Genomic DNA, 15,201 nt, shown 5'->3' with positions numbered 1-15,201 from the left:
CAACAAGGACCTAATGTATAGCACAGGGAACTCTACTCAATATTCTGTGATAACCTATATGAGAAAAGAATCTGAAAAAGAATGAATATATGTATATGTATAACTGAATCACTTTGCTGTACGCTTGAAACTAACACAACTGTGTAAATCAACTATACTCCAATAAAAGAAAAGAAAAGATGGTGAAGGGTGAGATGGATAAAAAGTATCATGTTTATAACAAACAGAGTTGTATCCATCCTGGACTATTGCCATTAAGGGCCTTTGCCCTCCTAAGCGCTCTGTTTTAAATGGCAGAAGACTCCTCCAGTGTTACTACAGACTCCTAGAGTGAGCCCTGTGATAGCTCCACATGATTACGCTTTTCATTTCTTTTCCTAGAATTTTCTAGGCACACCCCACCAGGTTATGCGCACACACTGATCACCAAAATTATGCTTTGCAACTGCCCTTGCTAGTGCCTCAACCATACCAACATGGCTTGTGGGACTCTGACAGGAGGTGACACCTGTCAGTGTTCCTGCCGAAGTCTTCAGATCCTCTCAAGGTTGGGTCCAGGTGTGACAGAAGGATGGAAATGGTGACAGTCTAGTATGATTAGCAGCAAGTACCACGATATTTGAGTCAGAACTGTTGAATGGAACTGGAGAATCTCCCAGCCCTTCTATCCTTCAGCGTCTGGAGTCTGGAGAGGAAAGTGTCTGTTGCAGCATTACTGGGCACTTCCCTTGGAGCAAAGAGGAGCACAGACAGGAGGGGTGCTGCTCAGCTGGCAATAAGCCAGTCAGTGCCACTCCCCAGCTCCCCAGCCACTTGAAAAGCTAAGGGAAGAAGAGCTCTGTCCAGAGCTGAAGGAGGCCAAGAGGCCTGACTTACAGTTCATCAGTCTTTCTCCCTCCCTCTGGCTGCCATTGACGCTAACTAAAGCTGAAATTTTAGCCACCCGCTCTGTGGGTTGCACACTCCCACCCCCGTCACTGACCCCAGGCCTGGGCCTGAGCCCAGAGCGTGTGCCGGGAGCAGGGGTGGGGAGGGGGGTGTTGGCCTTGCTGACAAAATCCATTTGGAATTTCTCAAGGTTGTGGTTTGGGGCTTAAGTTTGCCACAGAGTGTGTCTGACGAAAGAAGAGAGAACACTAGAAAGAGAACGGGAGCCAAAGAGAGCACAGAGGAAGGAAATAGGGGAAAAACGGAAAGATTCCTGCTGTGATTTCATTGGACATTCCCCTCCCTCTTCCTGAGTGTGAGAAATTCCCATTCTGGATATTCCTTATCATTCTTCTCTCTCATATCCTGTGTGTATTCTAGCTGCATCCCTCTCTCCCCAACTATCCCATATATACGTTAGGCTCAGTCAGTGCCTAAAGCCTACCTCCATCAAATTTCCAAATCAAGAATTCTCAGTGCACAAGCAGAAATTCAGGACATAAAGTTCTGCCATAAACTACTGCCCTAAACCAACACCCCTTGCGGTTCTTGCTACCCTGATGCTACCGTCATTTCACCTGATTTTGAGGGTAATTTGGGTAGCAGATATAGCTATTGCCTAGAGGAGTGAAAAGGACTATTTCTACATCCCCTGGCCAAGGAGCTAACCTGATAGAGTCAGCAACTTGCAACTCCATAAATATTCAGTTATTTGTAAAGTTCTAAATTTGTGATGCAGATTCCTTTTCTGAATTGAAAGATAATTGTTTATTTTCTTTTATTTTTTAATAAATTTATTTATTGTATTTATTTATTTTTTTAAATTTTTGGCTGCGTTGTGTCTTCGTTGCCGCGCACGGGCTTTCTCTAGTTGCGGCGAGCGGGGGTTACTCTTCGTTGTGGTGTGCGGGCTTCTCATTGTGCTGGCTTCTCTTGTTGCAGAGCAGAGCACAGGCTCTAGGCGTGCAGGCTTCAGTAGTTGTGGCACGCAGGCTCAGTAGTTGTGGCTCACGGGCTCTATAGCGCAGGCTCAGTAGCTGTGGCGCACGGGCTTAGTTGCTCCACGGCACGTGGGATCTTCCCGGACCAGGGATCGAACCCGTGTCCCCTGCATTGGCAGGCGGATTCTCGACCACTGCGCCACCAGGGAAGCCCTAATTGTTTATTTTCAATGATACTGGGCTAGGAATAGAAAGAAATCGGCATTGAAATAAAAGAAATTCTGGGGGCTTCCCTGGTGGCGCAGTGATTAAGAATCTGCCTGCCAATGCAGGGGACACGGGTTCGAGTCCTGGTCCGGGAAGGTCCCACATGCCACGGAGCAGCTAGTCCCGTGCGCCACAACTACTGAAGCCTGTGCTCTAGAGCCTGTACCCTGCAACAAGAGAAGCCACCGCAACGAGAAGCTCCCGCTTGCCGCAACTAGAAAGCCCACGCACAGCAACGAAAGACCTAATGCAGCCAATAAATAAATAAAGAAAGAAAGAAAATCTGTTTTAAAAAAATGTAAAAGAACAAAGTATTTAAAAAAAAAAGAAATTCTGTTTTCTCTAGTTATGGTTATCTCCTAAAAGATAAAGGCATTGTTTTATTGAGATTAAATGCAGAAGAGCTCTGAATAAGGAAAGACAAACTACACCAGGCAAATAATTCAGTGGGAGAGCATGCTGGTTTTTCTGGTTTCCAAAGTAAAATACTCCAATTTTGAGCGTAGGAATCCTTTATATATGTTTCCCATTAGTCTTGCATCTATCTCCAAGTTCTCTGATTTGGAGCCAGAGAGAAAAGGACCTGCCCTTTTGGGTCCAGGTTCAATGTTGGGACATCTTCAGGACTTGAAAACCCCAGAAAGGAGGTGACCTCATGGTGTGTAGGGTAGGGGTCAAAATAAACCACAGCCAGAGGACCAAATCTGGTCCTGCAGTCCATTTCTGTGAATTTTTATTGGACATAGCCATGCCCATTTGTTTATGTATGGTCTATGGCTGCTTTTGAGTAATTATGGCAGAGTTGAGTAGTTTCGACAAAGTCCGAAAGCCTAATGTATCTACCATCAAGCCCTTTACAGGGGGTAAAAAAAAAAGCCAACCCCTGTTTTAGGGCAGCGACCAAGGCAAAATTTGGAGGTGAGGCACAGAGAACGTAAATAGGGCCTATGTTTACATCTCTAGTCCCTCACACCTAGAAGCCCCCCCGCCCCGCCCAGGTTTTTCCACACTAAAAGTCGCCAGGTCACCTGAAGACCATCTGAAATCCTTTGTGGAACCAGGCATGATATACAAAAAGTCACTGAGTGTGGGAGGGTAGGAAAATTCACCCGGCAGAGAATCCAGGACTGGGATCCCAAGTGTGGGTAGAAATATCACCATCTGTATTCACTGGTCCAGTAACTTAATTTATTTTCGTTACAAACAAGAACCAAGAACGAGTCTCGGTACAATAAATTATCCATTCCCACCCCTCCCCCTGCTGAAGAAAGAAAAAGAGGCTCAGAGAATCTTAGGTAAAATTCTTCCTTTGGAGGGTTCCCTTTAACATCTGAATTGGGGGGACAGCTTCCCTAAGGGCCAAAACAGACAACTTTCAGGGTTTTTGAGTACCCTGTGCCCTGTCCCTTCCCTAAGAAAAACCTCTCTACAACCATCTCCCATTACTCGCTAAGAGGGGGCCCTGGCTGCAGTAAAGGAGTTTGGGAACAGCAAATAGGAGCGAGTGGTCTCCTTCTGGATACAGGTCTTATGGCTCCACACAATGCCTGGGGCTATCCCTCAAAAGAAAAGAGTGGTCAAACTATAGGGACTCCCCAGCCAAAAGGAGTGTGAATGAGAGTTAAAGGGACCCCAGGTTGGGTAGAGGGGGGCAATACAGTTCATTTCATCTTAGTCCATTCGGACGTTCAAGGAGCAGAAGAGGGTGACAGCTCCCCCTCGAGGCCCCCCGACTGCGGGGGACAAGGCCACACATCACAGACTCCACCTGACCCCTACCACCCCCAAAACTGTTTCCAGGTAGATACCTTGAGCTTCCAGGGGCCAAGATTGACCCTGGACAGAAATCAGAGCAAAAGGCTGCAAAGGTGCCCCTCCCCTTCCCCAGCCCCTCAGTGAGGCTGACCCTCACTTACACACGTTGACCCACTCTGTGACCTTGCACTCATCACATAGCACGTAGCAGCACCAGTGGAAGCGGCAATGACAGCGCTCAACTCGTGTCTGCCGGAGCACGTTGTGGCCGCGGCCACAGCACAGGCTGCCACAGCCATCCAGCAGGCGGCTGGTCTTGTTGCAGGCCCGGCCCCGCGTGCCTGGGGAGCCCATGGTGGGGTCTCGCTCACAGAAGTCAGGAGACTTCTCAAAGTAGACCAGTTCTCCTGAGAGGCGACGGGGACGAAGGCGGGGTTGGAAGGCTCCAGAGTTGCGGTTGTGAGTATCAATGAAGATGGCCCGGCCCAGCCGCTCCCTCAAGGCCGCCCCTACCACCCGGAACTCTGGGGCCGACCTCCAGCACGTCTTGAACTGGCAGCTGCCTGATGTGCCATGGCACTTGCATTTCCGCTTCAGGTTTTCAGTTACCACCTAGAGCATCAGCAGGGAAGAGGTGAGAGGGGAGGGCAGCAAATGGACAGAGCACAGAGGCACAGGAGAGGGCACAGAGGGACAAATAGAGGCAAGAATGACAAGGAAATATCAGAAGAGAGAGGGCACCTCGAGGCTGGCTAATAGCCCAACTCCCTCATTTTATGGTTGCGGAACTGAAGCCGGAGCAGAGTGTAATTTGCCCATCTTCAATAACTAGCTGGCAACAGGACTCAGCTCCAGTTGTCCTGACTCCCAGTCCAGTGCTCTTTCCAGAGTGAGCACTGCTAAACCAGGGAGTCTAGCACCCCTAAATTCTGTAGGGAAGACAGCTATAATAACAGCTACCATGTAATGAGCACCCGCCAAGGACTAGGCGCTATTCTGGGTGCTCTATTTGCTAGCTCACTCTTAATGACACTGTAAGGTAGGTATCATTAGACTCTTTTTACAGATGCAAAGCTGAGCTTAAGTGACTTGCTCTGCTCCAGGCCACCCAGCTGGTGAGTGACAATCACCCACCACATCCTCTTACTATGCTGTGCCTCCCAAGATCTAGCCAGGCCTCGAAAGCTAGGGAGACGGAGGGCAAGTTGCACACACATACCTGACGCCCCACCCTGTTGTTGTGGATTCGCATTCGTGCCTGGATGTCCCGGGGAGCTTCCCTGGAATCCAAGAAATCCCGAGAGAACTTCTCTCCAAAGTCCATGTCGTGGTTACAGCCACCCCATTCCCATGTGTCCTGGGGGCCAGGGCTGGGTCCTGAGCCAGGGCCCGGGCTGGGCAGGGAGTGGGGAAAACTCTTGCCCCGGGACAGTGCCTGCAGCTGCAGCAGTTTGGCCCTCAGCCGATCCTGCTCGCCACTGCCCTTCCAGCCGCAGCTGCAGCTCACCAGCTTGCCCAGGCTGCAGGCCGTGGCTACCGCATGCATGACCCCAGCAGCCAGCATGGAGAAGGAAAAAGCGCTCTCTCGGAAACCTGGGGATGAAAAGGTTATGATGGTAGGGGTAAGTCTGACAGGCAGCTGAGAGTAAGGAGGCCAAAGGAAATAAACAGCCACACTCCCAATTCCAGAAACTCCCGACTCCTGATCCCGCCATTTACCAGCTGAGTAATTTGGGAGCAAGTCACACGGGAAGTAAGGGAACCGAAAGCACAGAGCCTCAGTTTCCTCATCTTTAAAGGGAGAGGATGGTTTGAGATCATCCCTGAGGCCCATTCTTGCTCTGTAAGTCTGGGATTTTCAGGTATGGATGAAAGAGCTAGCCTAAAGGGAAAGACCCCTGGGGTTGAGAGATGACTAAGAGAGAGTCCCTGAGGTCTTTGAAGATGTGTTTGTTCACTTAGTTCTACATCTGAAAGCCTTAGAAATTCCCCAGCCCTGCAGGTGGGGTGGAAGCAGAGTCCTTTGGGGTTTTGTGTGTGTGTGTGTGTGTGTGTGTGTGTGTGTGTGTGTGTGTGTGTGTGTGTGTGTGTGTGTAATTCAAGGTTATTTTAATCAGTCTTTTAACCAACCTACCCTCCACCACTCCAACATCCCCAAAGTACGGGAGCTGTGGAGCTGTCCTTCCTCTTTCCAGCTTCTAGTTTTATATTTGCCCATTAAGACTAGCCTTTATGTTTATCCTAACCTGCTATTACTCTATAAAACACTGGGAGAGGGAGAGAGGTGTGGGTGATTCTCCCTAAGGCCCTCTTAAAGTGTTGGCTTCTTTGTTATGTTTTGGGGGTCACAGAGGCTCAGGATGACAAGCCTTTCCCAGGCTTAGATAGACATGCTTCTCATTTAGGCATCAAAGCCTTCGCCTGCACCAGGCCCTGTGGAAATGGAGGGGGTCCCTCACTTCCTTCTAGGCAGGGGCTCTCTGGAGCCCTGAGTGGATGAGAGACAGCACCTCTCTAGGGGCCAGGCCTCTCCCACCCCAGGACGCAGGGCTCCTGGCCCAGCCTCCTGATCCTCCAACCCCAACCCTCCAGGGGGGAAGCTGTTTGCACAAGTCCTGGGAATTCCCCTGAAGATGGCAGCTGCCTATTAACCCTGTGGTCCCCAAAGTATTGCCCCCACCCTTGGGCTGAGCCTGAGATGGATGTTTACTCCTCTAGGGAGTAAACTCGGGCATGGCCTGGCAAGAGACAGGGCTGCCTCTCAGACCAGGGCCCCCAGACCAGGCCCCGCAGTGACCTGTTCTCCGCCCCTCCAGCCGCTCCTCACCTGCTCAGGTGAGAGCCACCTGGGGCCCTCACAGCACAGAGGAGGGGGATGCTCCCCGGCTTCAAAGCCATCAGGGTCTTTGTTCCCACCTTCTGCTCCTGGGAACCCCAGTAATTAGGGGAGTAGGTTTAACCCTTAAACGGTTGGGGGCGTCACCCCACCCCTGCTGAGGCTCTGGGGACATCAGCCTGGGCTTGTCCCATGGAGAGGGAGGGACAGAAAACTGGGGGAGGGGAAGAAGGGGGGCATTTGAAGTTTCCAGGTCTGGGGGCATCTCTTGCTCACAGGTGCAGCCCAGATCAGCTGGGCGGAGGCAGGAAAGCAAGCGGGGGCGGGGGGGAGGCCTAGGGTAGGGGAGCAGGGACCCAGCTATGGGGGCATCTCTTGCTCACAGGTGCAGCCCAGATCAGCTGGGCGGAGGCAGGAAAGGAAAGCGGGGGCGGGGGGGGGCCTAGGGTAGGGGAGCAGGGACCCAGCTACCTTGCCGGCAGTGCGCAGGTGGAAATCAGAAGCACGGGGCCCCAGACGGGTGGCCAGACCCTACTCCGCGCGCGGCTCCGGGGGGAATTCCCGGAGAGGCCCCTCCCGGAGTCGTGAACTCGTCCCTTCCCGCCTCGGCCTGCCCCCCGCCCCCCAGCCCCGGCGGCGGCGCAGACCCGCCCCGTCAGGCTCACCGCGCTTGAGGATGGCGCTGTGGTGCGGCAGGCGGCCGCCGCCCTCGAGCGCCGAGCAGTTCCAGCGCTGGTCACGCAGCTGGTGCTGACACTCGTGCACAGCGATGTGCAGGCCCTGAAGCGCGGACGCCGTCACGTCGGGGCTGCGCAGGCACAGGCCTAACTGCCGCTTGCTCAGGCCCGACAGCGTCAAGCATACGGTGTTGGCGGTCAGCGGCGGCTCGCCGGGCAGCTTCAGACCCAGAATCTCATTGCTTAGGGCCCTGGGAACCGAGAAGGCATTGGAGGGTCTGTGGTCCAGGCCTCACGCCCCCTCTGACTCCTCCCGCCCCGCCTCTAGCCCAGGGCTTTCTCTCGTGGGCTGGGTGACAGGGGAACTGCTCACCGACTGCACAAAGCCAGGAACAGGAGACCCGCGAGGCCCGAGGGCGGAGGCCGCGGCCGCGGCTCCTCCCGCATGTCGAATCCCGGGCCCGAAGGCCCCGGTGGGCAGATCGATCAGGGCCTGCGGGACAGGGAGACTTAAGGATGGCTCCGGAATAGGGTGGCTCGCCTAGGCAACCAAAGAATGCCCAACTTCGGGCTCCTAACTCACCAGTGCCACCCCACCGACCGTTCTCACCCCCCTCAGACAAAACAATAAAGATCACGCCTTGATTCCCAGAGTACCTGGGCCCTGGTGGAAGAGTCCCCGCCTAGAAGCTGGGATAGTGCTCTGGAGTCGATCTAGCCAGCCACAATGCCTGGCACACAGACACACTCACGTGCAAACAGATGTATAGACTCTCAAACAGCTCTCCACTACCTTGCCCGCCCACCGCTCCCTTTTCAAGGGCCCCAAGACTGGCTTCCCCTGCCCAACACAGCTGCACCCTCTCACTGGGCTGCTGGGCAGTATTGGGAGGGGGTTCCCCACCACCCCCAGCTGGCAGGGCGGGGGTGGCGGAGTGTCGCCTCCAGGTGCCGTCTAAGGCCAGCAGCTTCTCTGAAAAGGGTGGAGAAATGGGCTCCCCATCCCACTCTGCCCCTTCAGCCCCAGTAGGGAGCGAGGGGAGGCTCCAGGTGCGGCAAAGTCAGGGAGGGGACCTTGGTTCCCTCCCGAAAGGGACCGTGGTGCAAGCTGAGACCTCTTCCTCATCTGCCACCTTTCCTAACTACATGTTCCCCTCCTCCTAGCATCGCCCCTCTGGTCCCCGCCAGGTCCCCAGTCTCAGTCCCCACCCCTTTGCTCTCGTTCATTGCCCTCCAAATCTGGGGCCACTCCTTTATTTGCTGTGTCTTTAGGCGATATCCCTAGCTCTCTCCGCATCTCTGTGCCCCCGTGGGCGGATGCGTGTCTGTCTGTCTGACTGCCACTGTGCCCGTCTCGTCCCCGTGTGCGAGTCCCTGCCCTCCCAGATCTCCCGGTCCCGATTACCTCCAGCTGCTCTGGTGCGGAGTCCGCCACCGGCGCGGTTGGGTAGCCTGGGCTCGGGCTGTTCAAACCGTGGGGAGACTGCGTCGGGTTCTGCCCCCTCGGCAGAGCCGCATTCTTCCAGGGCAGGGCCACTCCTCTTCGCCGCTTCCCCAGCGCCGCCGCGGCCGCCGGGAGGAAGGGAGGGAGGAAGGGAGGGAGTGATCGAGAAAGCTAGCAGGCGGGCGAGCAAAGAACTGGGGGCTCTGGCTCTACTCGCGCCGAGCTCACCGGCGGCTCTGCCGCGGCTGACAGAGCTGCGGCCCCTCCCCGAGCCCGGGGCATCCCCACCCCACCCCTCGCACCCCCCGCCAGGAACCGGGGAGCCCAGCCGCTCCCCCTCCTCCCAGCGCACACACACACCCTCTCCCCCGACGCCTGGGTTCAGGCTTGGCCCCGCTGAAGGGGGAGGTGGCCAGAGTTCCGCTCACCTGCTCTGGGACCGCCCAGGCTGCAAGGAGGGTGCAGTGACCCAGTCTAGGGAGCCAGGACCCTGGTCCCAAGCGGTCATTTCTCTTTGCCTCAGTTTCCCCACTGATAGCTGGATGGCTGCAAGGTGCCCTTGAGAAGATGAAGATGGAGCTGAGAGCGAACTTTTGTCGCTGGACAGTCCTGGGTAGAGCCCTCGGAGAGAGCACACTGCAGGGCAATCGGAGCCGGCAGGAGCAGCTCCCTTCTGGGTGGCTTGGCTTCCGCCCACCTCCGAGCCCTACGCCTGCCCCTTGGGAGGGGTCAGCTCTGGCCTCAGAGTTTGGCTTTAGCAGCGGCTTGGGTAGCTCCAGAGATCTTCAGCCTGCCCCACTGCTTCCCTTGGCTTACAGGCAACCTTGCCAGCAGAGGTCTCCTGCCCTTCCTAGGATCCCGGGTCTGCACCCCGCGTGGCCCATATTCCTGCTCCAGACTCTCAGACTTGCTTCACGTAGAATGAGGAGGGCCTCGGGATCCCAAGCTGAGCCCAGCGCAAGGACAGCCAGGGAAAGAGCCTGATCCTGGGTTGCACATATGGAGGCAAACCACCTTAGGAAGCTCCAGTGGCAGCGAAGGGGTTAGGCGCCACTGCGCTCCTGCCTGACTCACCCTCCCAGCTCTAACCACTGTGGGCTATTTTTGCCAGAGAGGGGCCCCAGGCTTCCCAGCCACCCCCCGCCCCTGCCAGACCGCAGCCCAAGGCACCGCTGGCCCCGCGCGCCCAAGGCTGGCGCGTTGACTCAGAGACAGGCCCCCCGGGGAAGCAGAGCCACGGGGCTGAAACCCACAGCCCCAGTCATGGCTTCCTTGGTAGTGGCCATGCAGCTCTGCTGGGCAGCCAGCCTCCAGTCTGTGTGGCTGCAGGTCCCGCCCCGTGCTGCAGGGGGCATTGCTGTCTAGGGGGCGAAGCTGTCTGAGGGAGATTAATGACGTTCATCTGTTGGGATATGTATTAATCACCTTTACGTGCCAGGCCTCAAGCAGCCTAGGGAGGTGAAAGCGCCATGGTCCTGACACCGCACAGCTGTGACCACAGAGGGTTGCTTGCTTTTCTCTGCTTTCCTACCTCTGGGGGAGAGGGGAGTATAGGAGAAGGAGCCCTAGAGCTCTTGCCCCTCCTTCCTGTTTCGGGGCCAAGAACCAAACCGTGTGTGGCTTTTGAGGCCACCAGAATCTGCACCCTGTCTCAATAGCTTTTGTCCTTACACCTGGATTCAGTGATCCTCACCAGTGTCCTTGTCCTTCTCCCTGGATGTCAGCCTGGAAGTTTACCTAGGTCCCTGGAGGGGAGGGGGGGGACGAGGTTTCCTATGCCCCTCTTCTCCCACAGGGGGACCTCTTGGACACTCGTATTTCTCCATGTGTCTCTAGGTCTCCCTCAGGTTTCAGGCTGTTCCTTCTTATTCTACCCTTGTTGGGCTGCAGTATAGCCAGGTGCCAAGGAAGGGCCAGGGTCAGAACTACTGCCACAGATTCCAACTTCTTAGTGACCCCAGGGCTCCCCAAGCTGGCCTATCCCAAGTCCAAGGACCCATACTCCTGTTTCCTCTCCCTGCAGAAGCCCAGCTCTGGGACATGAGGCCACAGGCAGGCAGACTGGGTGGCCTGAGCTGGCCCCCAGTGCCCTTGGCCCGACCGGCTGGCCTGAGCACTGACCCGCAGGCGGCTGGAGGGTGGTGTGGCAGGCGGGGCCTGGAGAGGGCTGCGGGTACACACCCATTGCCTAATACCCCAAGCACGCGGCCAGCTCCAGGAAAGGAGAGGGGCGGGAACCAGAGAGACCTTGACAAGGGTTGGGGCCATGACAGCAGGGGGAAAGTGAGGGACTGTCATTGCTTCAGGGAGGGAAATAGGAGCAAGCCGGTTCCCGTTCCCCTCAATGGGAAGGGTATGGGGCTGCCTTCCCATCACGGGGATGGACGCACAGAGAGCAATCTGAGAAGAACACTGGGGCCCTATAGGGCGGGGGTCAAAGAAAAGAGAGGTTGGGGGACCGAGCAACTGAGGCGTCGGCTAAAGCTGAGCACAGTCTCGAAAGCCTCCTCCTCTTCCTCCCCCTCCTCCCCCCACCCCGTGTTTGCCTTGGCCCAGGGTCCCGGGTGACTCATCTATTGCAGAGCCGCTGATAGGGGCGGCCAGGCCCGGGGAACCCAAATTATAGGCCCTGGAGGGATGGATGCGCCCGCGGCGGCGGTGAGCTCAGCTGCACTGCCCACCCTCCGCCTCTCACGCCTTCTGCTGCAGCACCGTGGGCCACCACCCGGAGGCACCAGAGGTTCCGCAGCCCGACTCCCGAGAAACCCCCCCACGTTGAGCAGTTGGCCCCAACATATCTGCGAGATTACCCTCGACAGAACTTTGCCCCCTTCTCTAGCAGAGACTGATGCCTTCCCAGCCCAAGGAGATAGTGCCACCTGCTGGTGCTTCCAAGGAAGGTAGGCTCCTCTGCCCAGAACTCTCAGCCCTGGTCCCCAGCTTCCTCCCCAGACGCCATCTAGGTAAAGCCTCTCTTCCCTCTGACATATCCCTCTCATTTCTATTTCAAGGGGGGCGGTGGCTTGCTACTAATTTTCTACTTTAAGCCTTTGAAGTTATCCGTGGTCAAAAGTGATACAAAGAAAAATAAAGCAGGGTAAAGGAGATGATAGGTAGTGGAATTTTATACAGGGGGAGGAAAAGAGAAGGAACAAATTCATGGAGGTAGCTGAGGAAGGACATTCCAGAAGACAGAAAAGCAGGTGCAAAGATCTTGGGAGGGAGACGCAAGAGGGAAGAGATATGGGAACATATGTATATGTACAACTCACTCACTTTGTTGTAAAGCAGAAACTAACACACCATTGTAAAACAGTTATACTCCAATATAGATGTTTTTTAAAAAAAGATCTTGGGACAGACACTTACTTGGTACGTTCAAGGAATTAGCAAGGAGGCCGATGTGGCTGGAGGGAGGAACCCACAGGGGAGAGAGCGGCAGGCAATGAAGCTGGGGGACAAGGAAGGGGCAGGGTCAGATTATATAGGGCCTTGTAGGCAAAATAAAGATTTTGCCTTTTCCTTTGAGTGAGACAGGGAATCACTGGAAAATTCTGAGCAGAGAATGAAACGATCTTACTTTGTTTTAGAAAGAATGGCTCTGGCTGCTGTGTGGAAAATAGACTATGGGGCCCAAGGACTGGGGCAGGGAGAGCTGTTAGAAGGCTATTGCAATAGTACAGGAGAGAGATATGATGGTGGCTCTGACCAGTGTTGTAGAAGTGGAATGGTAAGAATGGATCAGACTCTACATATATTTTGAAGACAGAAGGGCAGGACTTTTTTCTTTCCTTTTTTTTACTGATTTGACACAGATGATAAGAAAACAGATGAGTCAAGGGTGGCTCTAAGATTTTTGTCCTGAGCAACGGAAAGGATGGAGTTGCCATTTACCGGGATGGGGATGACTGAAAAAAGAGCAGGTGCAAGGGAAGAAATGGGAGTTCAGTTTTGGACATTGTACAATTTGAGGTCTTTATTCAAGTGTTAGATATGCAAGTCCGGAGGTCAGGGCAAGAGATAAAAATAGGGAGCATGAGACTGGATAGTTCACCAAAGGAGTGAGTGTAGACTGAGAAGGAGCTCCAGATTGAACTGGGGTGCAGTCCAATGAGTTAGGCAGAAACTGGGTACAAAGGTGGAACCAGATAAAGAGACTGAGAAGGTGAGCAGCCAGGGAGGTAGGAACGGTGTTCCAGAAATCAAGAGAGAATATTTCAAGGAGGAAGTGTTCAACTTTGTCTGCTATTCCTAAAAAGTTTGTTAGGATGAGAACTGAGATTTGACTGTAGAGCAAAATGGAGGTCATGGATGATTTTCATAAGGAAATGTAGTGGGTTAGAAGGTGTGATTAGGGTGGTGGAAAGAGAGAATAAAGAAAAGAGACCGGCACTGGTGATTAAAGCAATGCTTTTGAGTTCTGCAGTAAAAGACAGCAGAGAAATGGGGCAACCTTGGGTGGTAATGTGAAGTCAAACAAAGTTTTGGGGTTTTTTAGATGGGAGACATTACAGCATATTTGTATGCTGATGGGTGTGATCCAGTAGAGAGGTAAATTGATGATGCAGGAAAGAAGGAGAGGACAATTGATAGAGCAGACGATTTGATCTAAATAGAAATTTGGGCCAGGTCATACAGAGTGTGACCAGACCTAGAGCCCTCCCACTCTTCCCCACTATTCCTGGTGGGTGGAATGGTGGAACAAAGGATACTGAATCCTTCTTTTCTCTCTTCTCACCTCTGCTTGTCACCAGTGGCCACAGACAGGACTGCCCTGTCTTCGAGCCCAGCTCCCTCCTCCATGGGGTTTTATCAACCCACCAAGCCAAAAGATGTGACCCAGGCCCCAGTGGGAAGAAACTCCTAAGGGACAAAGGACAAGCTGCCCATGGTGCACTGTCTATTTACTTGAGCCATCTGTGCTGGGTGGCCTCTGCAGAGGCCACTGGCTTTTAGACCTGTGGAAGATGCTGGGCCAGTACACCTTGTCCCTCAGGGTCAAATCCTTGGAGGGGCCAAGCATGCTGGACTGGGCAAAGGGCCTGGAAAATACATTCCCCTCAAAAATAACCTCCATCAGGGCTTCCCTGGTGGCTTAGTGGTTGAGAGTCCGCCTGCCGATGCAGGGGACACGGGTTCGTGCCCTGGTCCGGGAAGATCCCACATGCCGCGGAGCGGCTAGGCCCGTGAGCCATGGCCGCTGAGCCTGCGCGTCTAGAGCCTGTGCTCCGCAACGGGAGAGGCCACAACAGTGAGAGGCCTGCGTACTGCAAAAAAAAAAAAAAAAAAAAAAACCTCCATCAGGCTTCATTTGTGTTAATATGCATCTCTTTTAAAATGCAAGTGCCCCAGGAAGATTAATTAAACTTATCAGGCATTTATTTCTTAGAGTGATTTCCCTGCATTGGAGAGGAGGCCTGATCATTTCTGGGACTTGGAACCCTTTAGGATCAGGCCTGGGTACACTGCCCAGTCAAAAAGCATCCTAAAGGCAGAGGAGATGAAAAAGAGAGGATCAAAAAGGGAGGCAATCAGCACGGTGCTTTGTGACCGCCTAGAGGGGTGGGATAGGGAGGATGGGAGGGAGGAGATATGGGGATATTGGTATATGTATAGCTGATTCACTTTGTTATAAAGCAGAAACTAACACAACGCTGTAAAGCAATTATACTCCAATAAAGATGTTTAAAAAAAAAAAAAGGGAGGCAGGGGACTTCCCTGGTGGTCCAGTTGTTAAGACTCCACGCTCCACATGCAGGGGACCGGGTTTGATCCCTAGTCAGGGAACTAGATCCCTCATGCCGCAACTAAGACCTGGTGCAGCCAAACAAATAAATATTTTTTTTTAAAAAAAAAAAAGGAGAGGCAGGAAGATCCTAAAGACCATTTTTCTTTATCTGCCAATTTCGGGAAGAGCTCCCAGCCTGCTATTGCTGCATAGTCACAAGCAGCCAGTAAGGTGGAAAGAGCATGGGCTTTGAGTCAAAACAGTCTGGGTTTTAACCTGGCTCTACCGTTTATTCCCTCGTTAGCTGTGTGGCCCTTGGATAACTGCCCAATGTAGTTTTTCCTCCGTAAAATGGAGAGAGAGGAGAGATGTAGAGGAGGACATCCTCCGTCTTTCAGGGGCCCTCTGTGTGTGGTGGTGGGGCGTGATAACCAGGCTGGCAGTGCCCCCTATGCCCCATATAGGGGACAGCTGCCACTCCTTCGATAGGAGGCAGAGGTGGCCTTGAGGCTGAGATGGAGTCCTAGGAGGACGGACTCCCAGGACTCATAGAGATGGTCTCAGGTGCTCTAGGTATCCTGGCATGGTGAGAGTGAAGAGAGCCAGAGTTTTGGGGTAGAAGACAG

The 15,201-nt window shown here is 53.9% G+C and overlaps 1 protein-coding gene across 1 annotated transcript; it reads right to left on the bottom strand.

Annotated features, from left to right (window-relative positions):
• Positions 1-3,472: 3,472 nt before the first annotated feature.
• On the bottom strand, positions 3,473-9,528 carry WNT10B (Wnt family member 10B). Its single transcript, XM_024123023.2, has 6 exons — positions 9,276-9,528; positions 8,809-8,922; positions 7,777-7,896; positions 7,392-7,654; positions 5,110-5,483; positions 3,473-4,502 (listed from the first exon to the last, which is right to left on the bottom strand). The coding sequence occupies exons 3-6, from the start codon at positions 7,848-7,850 to the stop codon at positions 4,044-4,046; spliced, it is 1,170 nt and encodes a 389-aa protein (XP_023978791.1). The 5' UTR covers positions 7,851-7,896; positions 8,809-8,922; positions 9,276-9,528; the 3' UTR covers positions 3,473-4,043.
• Between the last annotated feature and the right edge of the window lie 5,673 nt (positions 9,529-15,201).

The sequence above is a fragment of the Physeter macrocephalus genome, unplaced genomic scaffold, assembly GCF_002837175.3.
Source record: "Physeter macrocephalus isolate SW-GA unplaced genomic scaffold, ASM283717v5 random_317, whole genome shotgun sequence".
NCBI lineage: Eukaryota > Metazoa > Chordata > Mammalia > Artiodactyla > Physeteridae > Physeter > Physeter macrocephalus.
Note: the sequence above shows the minus strand (reverse complement) of the source record. Positions and strands in the feature narration are given on the sequence as shown.